At 52.5% G+C, this 11668-nt stretch overlaps 4 protein-coding genes and 1 pseudogene across 5 annotated transcripts, besides 1 other annotated feature; 2 read left to right on the forward strand and 3 right to left on the reverse strand.

The window, feature by feature from the left end:
• Positions 1 to 11668: part of a sequence feature (contig 1.17 1271..347844(-1)) that runs on past both edges of the window.
• ANIA_01212 lies at positions 887 to 3124 on the reverse strand (annotated as a pseudogene). Its single transcript has 4 exons — positions 2944 to 3124; positions 1568 to 2887; positions 1244 to 1310; positions 887 to 1169 (listed from the first exon to the last, which is right to left on the reverse strand). Coding segments are annotated over exons 1-4 (1851 nt in total).
• ANIA_01211 (H(+)-transporting V1 sector ATPase subunit H) lies at positions 3632 to 5345 on the reverse strand (the record flags this gene model as incomplete). The annotated part of the gene is made up of 3 exons (XM_653723.2): positions 3632 to 4411; positions 4461 to 4983; positions 5042 to 5345. The coding sequence occupies 3 exons, from the start codon at positions 5343 to 5345 to the stop codon at positions 3799 to 3801; spliced, it is 1440 nt and encodes a 479-aa protein (XP_658815.1). The 3' UTR covers positions 3632 to 3798.
• Positions 5588 to 8475, forward strand: ANIA_01210 (M protein repeat protein; the record flags this gene model as incomplete). Its single annotated transcript, XM_653722.2, has 3 exons — positions 5588 to 6005; positions 6053 to 7491; positions 7540 to 8475. The coding sequence occupies exons 1-3, from the start codon at positions 5849 to 5851 to the stop codon at positions 8473 to 8475; spliced, it is 2532 nt and encodes an 843-aa protein (XP_658814.1). The 5' UTR covers positions 5588 to 5848.
• Positions 8654 to 9664, reverse strand: ANIA_01209 (ankyrin repeat domain-containing protein; the record flags this gene model as incomplete). The annotated part of the gene is made up of 6 exons (XM_653721.1): positions 8654 to 8704; positions 8755 to 9084; positions 9142 to 9264; positions 9329 to 9457; positions 9523 to 9548; positions 9610 to 9664. 6 exons carry the CDS (start codon positions 9662 to 9664, stop codon positions 8654 to 8656), a joined length of 714 nt encoding a protein of 237 aa, XP_658813.1.
• Positions 9860 to 11585, forward strand: ANIA_01208 (mRNA splicing protein prp46). The gene has a single exon (XM_653720.2). The coding sequence runs from the start codon at positions 10055 to 10057 to the stop codon at positions 11411 to 11413; it is 1359 nt and encodes a 452-aa protein (XP_658812.1). The 5' UTR covers positions 9860 to 10054; the 3' UTR covers positions 11414 to 11585.

Below are 11668 nucleotides of genomic sequence, written 5' to 3' on the forward strand. Positions count from 1 at the left end.
GATGGTCAATGCCACTGATGGGCGATCGACAGGCTTTCATGGCGAATGATAAAGGTGACGACCGCGAGACTAAGCGCCAACGGCAGCCAGGGTGGGCTGAAGAGCCAAAGAAGGACGGAGAATGGCTGAAAGCAGCGTAGGCTAATCTCGATCTTCGAGTCAAGCCGACAAGAAGTCAAGAACACGGCAGAGCTGATGCCGGGCCTGCGAGTGGTGCGTGAATTCAAGGAGGAAGATTTGATTATTTCAGGTTCAGGGGGAGGATTGTCTGGAGGTGGGTCAGAAGCTTCGGTAATAGCTGCGATGCTCTCAACTTTATCGGTGCGAGTAAGACATGATCTCTACTCATTCTCCCGCCAGGCGGTGTTCAAACGAGCAGCTTGAGCTACTCTAATACGATCCAGCACGCGCAGTCGGACCAGATACCACTCGAGTAACATCATGTTTGCCCTGGACCCCGAAGAGTCCGATGCAGAGTCTGGAGTAACGGTGGTGCAGGCGCCCAGGACGGCGCTAGGCTTGATAGTCGCTAAATCGATAAGATGTCCTGCCTCCACTCGACCTACCCTCAGGGGTAAAACTCCAAGTCCCTCCAGCGTTGAGGAGTTCAAGGAGCCCAAGGAGGACGGTGCCAGACGGTCTCGATCTCGCCCATCTAGGTGACGGCGTCAGCGGCCGAAGCGTAACGACTCAAGACTGAAACACCCTTCATTCTTCACTGACACCTGGTGGCTTCACTAGCCTAAAAAGATGGCTTATGCACCCACTTTACATCGCATGAGCTTCAATAGCTCCAGCAGCCGCCTGTAACAGGTTATAAATATCCCAAGACCATCGAATCGCTTCAAATTTGGTCGTCTGTGGAACCGAGTTCCAGAACGTCTATTTATGTACACTGTACGCCCATGCAGGTCGGGGGTTTTGAAGCAAAGCTCCTTTATGGATAGAGTGCTCCGATAGAGTGCTTTGAGACACAGTCTCGACTCTTGTGCGACTGGGCCATAGCCCATGGACGCGAGTGGTCGAATATCGACGACGTTTGTGTCTTAAACCGGCATGCTCCCTGCTCTCCTTGCAGCGCGAGCGTTGACGCTGGAGCACTAAGGCAGACTAGAGGGTTCATGCAGGTAGACGACACCCGCCGACCATAGCAAATGGACTGGTCAGTTCTGGAGAAAATAAGCATCAGCTAAAGGAGCTATGATGCGAGCTATGATGCGAGTTATGATATTGATGAACTGACGTGCGAATAAAGTTGACGCATTCCTGATCCGTCTCGTGTTCTTCTGGCAGGGACGCAACTTTCGGTCCTACATTCTTGACATGAAGTAAAAGAATACCATTAAACAATAATCGCTACACTCGCTATAAAACCTAATGAGCGCCATACAGAAAATACCCTATCCAAACCGTCGCACCGTTGTAGTATCCAAGCCGCATCAAACATAAACACATGAATCGGTAAGACTACTGTCTAGTATGGAATGAAGTCGAACCGCATCCGATCTGCGACCATTAGTTTAGATTTCAACATAAACGGAAATCGACAAAAGCGGAAGCCGCGTACCTAGGAACCGATTCCAACTCTCATTCTCATCCAACTGGTGAGCCCAGTACTCCTCCAAAAACTTCAGAGACTGCAGCACATTCGGCACCCGGATGGTATCATACAACTGCGTCAGGAGCTGCCGGACACGATCCCGGTCCTCACCCTGTGCCTCGCAGCCCGCGATGAACAGCGGCGTTGTGAGCATCGTCCACGGACTAAGACCGGGCGACGGTCCGATCTGTTCGGTGCATTCGATGATCTTCTTGACAGAGCGCTGCACCTTTGGCGAAGACGCCGGTGTCCGGCGGAGTCGACGTTCAATTTGGATCAATGCGCTGTGCTGAAATGCGGCGTTGCAAAGGGTAAATCGAACAATATGGTCGGGAGACAGTCCTTCGACCACACCTGGGTAGAACGTAGGCGGTGCTCGCTCACCCTCATCAATCAGCTCGAGAACGGATGACTCCAGTGCTGTGACCTCCTCGGCATCCGCTGGTTGGTCTGGCGGCGTCTGCCAGGCTGCTGCTCCGATGCCTCGGAATACCGCCGATAGACTGACCGTGAAGCCCCAGTAATCATCGAGGTAGTCTGGCGTCTCTGGCGTCGGTCCGACAGGCGTCGAGACAGTCTGGCACGTAACACCACCAATAGGCGGACCGTTCCCCGTCAACGCCGTCAGCGAAACAATCGATCTGTACCAACGATCCAGATACCTGCGGAAACCCTCTGACGAATCCGGAGCCCACCCATCTTTTTTACGAGCCGCTATCATTAACGCCTGCGCACCCTCAATATGCGCTCGCCATGAGTTAGGCTGGATTGCACCTGAGTGGATCTCCGCCAGACATAGCGTACGTGCCGTCGCCAGCAGCGCATCTGTTCCCCTCGTACCCGGACTCTGAAGCTCCTTCCGGAAATGCTCTAAACTCATCGCCATCAGTCGTGCAATGTCTGGTGCTGACTTGACGTTCTCTGTGTGATTGTTCAGGGCCTGGATATGGATTGCAGACAGCGCCATTGTCGCGTACAGTAAGGACGGTGTCTGCAAGGCCATTGGCACGAGCATGCGGCAGATCTCCTGCTGCATGCCTGAATGGCAGGCTGTGATTTGAGAAGCATCGGAGAGGAAGTGATGGAGGAGAGATTTCTGGCTGCTATTAAGGGAGGAGAACGGATCGACGGACTGGGGTATTGTGATGGTGGGAGGCGTAGAAGATTTGGGTAGAGTAATGGCTGTAGGTGTAGAGGGTACGGTGACTGCGGTCGGTGATACTGGCGATGTCGGTGAAGTCGGTGATGCGTTAGCGGTGGTGTAGATGAATTCTCCAGGAGAGTATTCTGGCAGGTATTTCCTATCAGTGCTGATCTAGGCACAATAATCCCATCAAACCTACCCAGCTTCTGCATGCATGCCCCAAATCTTGACCTCGAGAAAGCCCGACCTCCCCACTGCAGCTGCATCGCATACCGGCACTGGGTCCCCGCAGACTTACACCGACCACAAGTAGGACGTTCCTCATCACATTTTTGTCGCCGAGACTTACATCGCTTGCAGCCGCCGAAGGATCGTGACATTGGGAAGGGATTCTTCTTCTCTCGTTGCGTGTCAGGGGAAGGATGACAGGAAACTCGTTCTCGGCGTGCGCGATTTTTTTCTCCCCGCTTCTGGGATGCCTCGCGAGTCGCCCTCTTCAACTATGTGGTATAGCGAAGGACAATACGTGCAGTAGATGGCCCCAATAGGCTAAGAAGGGAGAGATAAAAATATACAAAAAAAAAAAGACAGGAGAACGGCGGGGTTAAGTCGTGGGCTCGTGGCGGCCTCGAGTGGCAATCATCCGCGATAAGCTGTAGAACCATGGGCGATCTGTATAGCGGCGATCAGCGGTCCACCAACGTGCCCACGACTGGCCATTGTCAATTGCGTGTCCAATTTTTTAGCGCCTAACGGGCTCGCTGCTGCTAGGCGTCTCTGGGGTCTCCAAGTTGGAACTCAATTAATTCGGTTCAAAATCCCTGGCTTGGCGTGTTGTGTGCATTGTCAGAGCGCATTTATACGGAGTGCTGAATAATTCAGAGCTCAAGTCGAGGTTTCAATTGCTTGAAGCTCTATGAAGCTATACACACGTAAATCCTCCGTACACTGAAGAGGCGACACGCTTCGAATGTTTACAAGTTGTAAGAAGAAAAAGGGAAAGCAGTGGTGGTTTACTTCCTATCCGACATGCGACAGGAAGAGGATGTACAATTCAATCATCAAAGGTATAACGGAGCCACTCCCCCACCGCCCGCAAGCTCTCCCATCGCACCGACTCATCTTTGTCGGCCATCAGTTCCATCACCCGTGTCTTGAAACCTAGTTTCTCCAGCTGCCCCCGCCTTTCGGGTAGTTCCTTAACCAAATGTCCCACATCGTTGCAAGCAATGGCAAGGACCTGCTTGTCGTTTTCCCAGCTCTTAGAGATTATCTCCTTGAGCTTCTTAGGAAGCGCTCCGCTGTTCTCATCCAGGATTCGGCGGGCATTCTCCTTCCAGAATGTGGGATTCCTATGAGGCGGGGACCACCGTAGATGGCCGGATTGAAGCTCTGCGGCGTACTGATCAAAAGTGGTTTGTGTCTTTGTGTATTCATCGAGCATTTCCGACAAGTATTTGAGGTCCTCCAGGAGGTCCGGGTCTGTCAGGTGCCGACCCGAGATGGTTGAGAGAAGAGCAGGTAGGCGCACGAATACAGCGACAGGCAAGAGGGTAGTGCGGTTGAAAGAAAGGAGATTCCGGAGAGTTGCAAGAAGGAGACGCGTGGTCTTTTCTTTCGGAGACAGCCGTAGGAGATGTGAGTACAGTTGGAGTATCTCATGGTCCCTAATCCTGTCAGTAATAAGCGGCATGATGTCATGTCTAGGATCCTCACTCTTGCAGCTCATCTCCAATGAGCTCGCCCTCAAAACTCAATTGCCAAAGGACCAAAAGCACTCGGTATAGGAGTTGCAGGCCGACGCCACCTGCAATGCCGACGTCAACGCCTCTAGAACTGCCGGCAAGGGTGGTGCTGGAACCGCTGTCTTTGCTCCCTGCAGCGGCACGTAGGATCTCAACCAAAGGATCCACTGTCTCCTTCCGCTGCGCCCAGAATAGCTGCCGAGCCCGAGATGTGCGCAGCAACGTCGATAGCCCCTGTACTCCAATATCCTGAAGCCCGCTGTCCTGGTTCTGGGTTAGGGTAGACAGATAGTGGTAAAGTTGCGGAAGAGCTTCCTCATCCTGCGGGGTCGACTTTGAAGAAGAGGTAATGCTTGTCGAAACCAGGTTGGTCAAGAAGTTAGAGGTGAGCAGCGGAATAGGGTCTTCGGCATTAGTGGAATGGCGCAGCAGAGGAAGGAATGGTTTGTATGGTTGGGGATGAGCTATCAGGGCGGACGATAGGGATGGAGCATCTAAAGCAACCAAGCGCGTCAGTTGTTGCTTATCAGTCAGGCGTTGGCAGTGGCATACCGTTTATAAGATCTGCTGCCAGGACAAGAATATACTGTACAATATCGCTTCTCCTTGCGGCCGATTCGAGGACACTCTTCCCGCTTGAACCTCCCGCCAGCAAGGTCACGTATCCCGGGATATCCCCATCGATTGTCTGACGCCGTTGTTCCTTGCGGACCTTGTCTACAGCCTTAATCTTCTTCAAGTGATCGTCTGTGATGTTTCCAGCTCGAACAGCTCCCTCCCACGGGATAGGGCGAGCTCGGATGTTGTTTTGGAGGGAGCTGAGGTAGGTCGGTGGCTCCAGCGAAGCAGCCGACATGATTTCTGACAAGTGAAGGCCTGTCGGCAGTTAATCGGAAAGGCAGAGGCTAGGGTTCGCGGGGTGTCTAGAAGGGTTCGCGGGGGACAGCTGTGGACAAGGCCCAGGTTGACGTCCAGCAGACCGAATCGGGGAAGACGGCCGCCAAGCCCCATTCTGCTCTTAGCCGTCTAAGTCCACGCAATCCAGTCCGGCCGATAAATCACCTTTCAACGTGAGGGCTGACTTGAGTGCCTCGTGTTCTTTCCCTTCCCTTGTCGTCTGTCGCGCTTCGCTTCTTCTTTTCATGGATTTTTACTCCGAACCAGTCTCTCGTTCTACCGTGCTCCTGTCTGCGATTGACGCAAGCAATCCGAGGCACGGCTTCCCGAACCCATAGTAACGCAAGCAGGCAGCCTCGTATCACCATTGTTAACTGCCGTACGCTCGACAGACATATGCTGAGGAGCTGAAACCCTTGAAATTTTGATTTCCCCGACTGCGATTGTACACTATCTAGAGCCATGTCGCAAGCCAGGTGGAAAGTCGGCTCTTTCCTGCAGCAGGCCGTCGCAGGTGTCGAGTCGCGGCTAGATCAAATGCTGACAGAGGAGGAAGACGCCAAACGGTCGCAACACAAACAGGCGGCCGTGAGAACAAAGTCGGGCGAACAAACTGGTAGTATGTTGCTGGTTAGCATCATAATAGCTTGGTTGCTGACTTGATAGACATCTCGCGCAGTTCGTCGAACGCCCGGAAAAATGACCGACTTCAGGAACGCCTAGCTCGTGCTATGGCCAAGAACAACGCTATGAATACTCCAGATTCCTCCTCCGCCGTTGTATCTCCTATTAGCAGCCCGGTTCAGAGCAACGGCGCACGATCGAGCATGGACATAGAATCTAGTCTCGGCTCACCTCCCAGGGAAATAACTCCACTTCCGGATACTGGGTCTGGCTCGCCGGCGGCGGCGCTCTCACGTATGAGCCATGACTCTTCATCCTCCCCGCGCGTGTCGTCGGAAGCTGCGGCACCAACACCTAGCGAGAAAGATACTTTGGCATCTGCTCCGGCTTCTGAGGCAGGCGGAGAGACTGATCCTTCATCTGCACCAAAAGAGCCCGCACCGATTGGTAGTGGCTCTTCTGCGGAGAGGGGTATCACTCCGGCAAATGAGGAAGAGAATCCGGATGGACTTCAGCAATCGGATAAGAAAGCTGTCGAATCCGAATTACAAGAGGAGATACACGGATATATTGAGCGAATCGATGCCTTACAGTCGAAACTGAAATACCTAGCCCAGGAAGCCGCAGAGTCGGCACGAAAGGCGGCGGCTACAGCGGAACCTGGAAGTGTTGATAGACAGCTTCGGGAGAAGGATGAGAGGATCGCGCTTCTGTTGGAGGAGGGACAGAAGCTCTCCAAGACGGAGATGGACCATCGAACGCTGATCAAGAAGCTCCGACAACAGCTAGCAGAAAATTCCAAGCTCCAGGCCGAGGCGAAGAAGAAAAATGACCGGCTAGAGAGGGACTTAGCCAATGCGGAAGCTAGGGTTAAGCGGGCAGAGGCAGCGGAGAAGAGAGCCACTGGGTCTCTTTCCGCGCAGACAAAGACTGCTCGAGACTTGGAGACCGTAACTGCTGAACGGAATGCTTTAAGCCAAACGGTTCAGGAAATGAAGGGACAGCTTGCTCGAGCAGTCTCGAGGGCGGATGCAGCAGAGGCAAAGGCCAACTCCGATGCCTTGGAGCGGGAAAAGCAGCGTGCCAATCAGCTGGAAGAGGAACTCTCAAGCGCTAGGATTGAACGCGAAATCAGCGAGGAAAAGCTCAAGAGAGAAATAGCTGATCTCAAGGAGGCTATTGAACAGGAGAAAGAAAGGGCTCGAGTTCTGGAAGTGGAGCTGAAAGGGGAGCAGTCCGTATTGGAGAGCAAGATGGAGTCTCTACGGTCAAGGGCGGAGGAAGCATCTTCTGGGGTGGCTGGGGATGCGCAGGTTAAACTCCTACGTCAAATTGAGACGTTGCAGACACAGTACGCCGCTGCCAGCGAGAATTGGCAGGCTTTAGAAGGCTCTCTACTTTCGCGTCTAGCGAATGTAGAAAAGGAACGCGACGAGGTCGCGCGGCGGGAGGCTGAGGCACGAAGAAAGATTCGCGAGATGGTGAGTGTGTTCTTTCGCAATCAACCACAAAAGGCTGACAGGAGGTAGAACCTCAAGGTGAAGCGACTTGAAGAGGACCTCGAAAGCGCACAGGAAAACGAGCGCGACCTCTCAGATAGAATAGAGGAACGCTCTCAGGAACTACAGAAGGCTGAGCAGAAGCTGAGAAAAGCCATTGACGAGCTAACTGCCGCACAAAATGAAATGGCTGAGCAGAAGGCCATTAGTGATGCAACATGGACACAAAAGCTAGAAGATGAGCGGGCAAAGTGGCGTGAACAAGCCATGCGCCCCATGAATCCCCTCCGGCGCAACGAGTCTCCTGTTTCCTCTCATCGACCCAGTATACTGGAAGCTCCCACCTCGCTCTCAGACTACCGGCCAACAAGCCGACGCTCGTCCGCTATACCAGGTGTCATCCCTGACATAAACACTCCTCCACGCCAGAATTCCCTTCCGGTTTCAGCCTCTCAATCGGTTTTGTCGCCGATACTTTCAGAGAAGGGTTCACTCCCAACAGTGCCCGGGTCGCCAAAGCTGCTTGAACCAGATGAGTTCTTCATCGGCTCGCGGACGCCGTCAGCATTCGGTGGCACTGCAACACACTCGCGGGGCATCAACGATATTATTTCTGAATCCACTGTCGGCGCGGGGCCGTCAGTTCAGCTCGTTGAGCGCATGAGCGCCACCGTACGCCGGCTGGAGAGCGAACGCGCCGCTTCGAAGGACGAAATGGCCCGCATAACCGCCCAACGTGACGAAGCCCGCGAACAAGTCGTTGAACTGATGCGAGAGGTGGAGGAGAAGAGAGCATCTGATTCACAGGTGCAAGAGCTACAGCAGAAACTCGAAGATCTCGACAGACGATACGAGACCACGCTTGAGTTACTTGGTGAGAAGAGCGAGCAGGTTGAGGAGCTTCAAGCCGACATTGCGGATCTCAAGAAGATATATCGCGAGTTGGTAGACAGCACAATGAAGTGAAACCCTACGTTTGTATGATCGTGTATATAAATAGCAATCTGGGAACTCAATCCTTTCGACTGACCAAAAATCTTAACATTTTAAACCCATTCTATGGATCATCTCATCCCAAGCAGGAATTGAGTAGGGTATATCAAATACAATCCATGTTTTCAGTTTATCCGTTTCCTTCTACATGTCAAAGCTCAATACCCTCCCTTTCCGCCGCCTGCAGGATATAATTCCGAACCTAAAAGCATAAGTTAACACTTTTTCCAATGATGCTGGCTGCTTATCTACCTTCTTATCCGGCGCCATATCAATCGCTAACGTCCCACTCGCATCCTTCTTATCCGCCTCAGCACCAGCTTTCAACAACGTAAGCGCCGCATCACCATGACCTTCTGAAATAGCATGGTGCAATGCCGTAAGGCCATCATTATCAGTAGCATTAACCGGGCTTCGACCTTCTTTCAGCAGTAGCTGGATGATTGGCGTAGAGCCTATCGCAGCCGCACGATGAAGCGCTAACTGGCCCCTTTTGTCCTTGACTCGGGCACTGCATTTGTTTTCCAGTAAGGTCCGGACTGTGGTGATGTTTGCTTTAGATGTTGCAAAGTGAAGTGCATTCTGGATTGATCAATTTGGTGCCTCAAAAAAGAATGACTAGTATCAACAGGGACTTACCTGCCCAGTGATGCTCTTGGCATTGACATCCGCTCCTTTGCGCAGGAGTAGCTCGATGATGGGGTCACCTTCGGCATTTCTAAGACTAGCGGCGATCATTAGAGGAGTCCAGCATGATCCGTCCTGGCCTTCCAATTAGTCTGGTAAGGTCTTACAATGCAAAAGATACGTTCCAACGAGTACGTACCTCGACATCCGGATCGAAGTCCTTTGTTGAAACGAGGAGCTCGACGATGGGAAGGTGGTTGTAGGCCACCGCCCAGTGAATTGGAAGACGGTCATCATCATCTTTCGTAGTAGCTAGTTTTGGATTTGCCTGAAGGAAATCAGATGAGGACTCAACAGATATGCCTGCTAGTGCAGTTGGTACGAGAAACTGACATTCAGAAGTGACTCAGCCAAAGAAACTGGTAGGGTGTTAGCAAGAGTATACTCCATATATATTTTGTGTTTATTGAGGAGACAAACGTTTGCCCTCTCGAGCAGCTTCATGAAGTGGAAACTTTGAGTCCGTCGTAGCCATATTACTATCCAATCAAGAGCGTATTCAGTTATTAAGGTGGATGTTTATGTCCAATGTTGAAGGGTTAAGAAGCATGGAAGCTGGCAAGAGCAGGTGACAAGATACCTTGATGTTGCCTTGCAGCCTCAGGCACTAATTCCGAAGCTAAGAAACTTCCGTGTCCGACGCCTGCGGTCTCTACAACTTGCTCTTCAAAGACCTCCTTCCTCCTGCTGAACCCCTCTCATTACGATTCCACTCGCTCGAAACTCCTCAAAACTAGAACTTACAAACCCAACCCACTTGACCTCATACGCGTTTGGGCGAGACATCGAACCTCCAGGAGCTTGGTTTCAATCCCAAGCTACTCGGACCTATCGAGGCCCATTTCTTTACCATCTACCCCTCATAATGGACGTGATTCCATCGACTACGCCAGGTGAGGCCGTGCGCATCTCGGCGAAGAGAACAGCCGAGCTTTTCGGTCCCGAATATCTCATGGTCACACCCTCCGCCTCGAACGGATCGATTGGTGTTTCCTACCGACGAAAAACAGAATATGAACATGTGAAGGAGCTTCCTCCAGCTCTTGCCGCAAAACAAGCGCAAGCAGCCGCAGCAAGGTCGAAGCGGCCTAAGATCAGTTCACGGTCAGAAGGATCGGGCTCTGGGGACAAGAGTGGCGCGTCTACGGCCCTTGTAAGGAGAGGAGGTCGCGCGAGCGGCGCTGCGGGAGATGACAAGCCAACGAGCTTAATTCAGAGACCATCAGCCACACGGCAACAACCTCCCGAGTGGCACGCACCATGGAAGCTGATGAGGGTTATATCGGGCCATCTGGGATGGGTGCGGAGTTTGGCTGTGGAACCGAATAACGAGTGGTTTGCCAGTGGTGCTGGAGACCGGACAATTAAGATCTGGAATCTTGCGACCGGTGCACTGCGGTTAACCCTTACGGGTCATATCTCGACTGTTCGCGGTTTAGCCGTATCCCCGCGACACCCATACCTCTTCTCCTGCGGTGAGGATAAGATGGTCAAATGCTGGGATCTGGAAACGAACAAGGTCATTCGTCATTACCACGGCCATCTCAGTGGTGTATACACACTTGCGCTCCACCCCCGTCTTGACCTGCTAGTAACTGGTGGTCGAGATGGCGTCGCACGTGTGTGGGATATGCGCACTCGCAGCAACATTCACGTTCTGTCCGGCCACACCGGCACTGTCGCAGATGTACAATGCCAAGAAGCCGACCCTCAAGTCATTACCGGATCTCTCGACGCGACCGTCCGCCTCTGGGATCTCGCAGCTGGAAAGACCATGGGCGTCCTCACTCACCACAAAAAGGGCATTCGCAGTCTAGCCACGCACCCTCGCGAATTCACCTTCGCATCTGCTAGCACAGGGAGCATCAAGCAATGGAAGTGTCCTGGTGGCGAGTTCATGCAGAACTTTGAAGGTCATAACGCGATCATCAATACCCTCTCCGTCAATGAAGACAATGTCCTCTTCTCCGGTGGTGACAACGGCTCCATGTCCTTCTGGGACTGGAAGACGGGATACCGCTACCAGACTATCGATACAACCGCCCAGCCGGGTTCGCTTGAAGCTGAAGCTGGTATCATGACGTCTACGTTCGATAGGACGGGCCTGCGCTTGATTACCGGTGAGGCGGATAAGACTATCAAGGTCTGGAAGCAGGATGATCAGGCTACGCCAGAGACTCATCCTGTGACGTGGGCTCCAACACTGGGGAGGCAGAGATATTAGGGGGCCTTGGTACTTTGGTTCTGCTCCTATGCTTTTGATAAAAGAATACCCTGCTTGAGGTTTTTCGTGACGGCTTGCAATGCACATATGGAGTTCAGCGTTTGTGGTATGGTTCTTCTCTTATATGAAATCTATGGAATACAAAATGGACTTACGCCGATGGACTATATGACTACACTCAATAGAGTTCGTCACTTGCCAACACTAGGGTATCATCATATAGAAGACATTCGTATATAACACGCTCCGTAGTCC

The sequence above is a fragment of the Aspergillus nidulans genome, chromosome VIII (genome assembly GCF_000011425.1).
Source record: "Aspergillus nidulans FGSC A4 chromosome VIII".
In the NCBI taxonomy this organism is placed as follows: Eukaryota; Fungi; Ascomycota; class Eurotiomycetes; order Eurotiales; family Aspergillaceae; genus Aspergillus; species Aspergillus nidulans.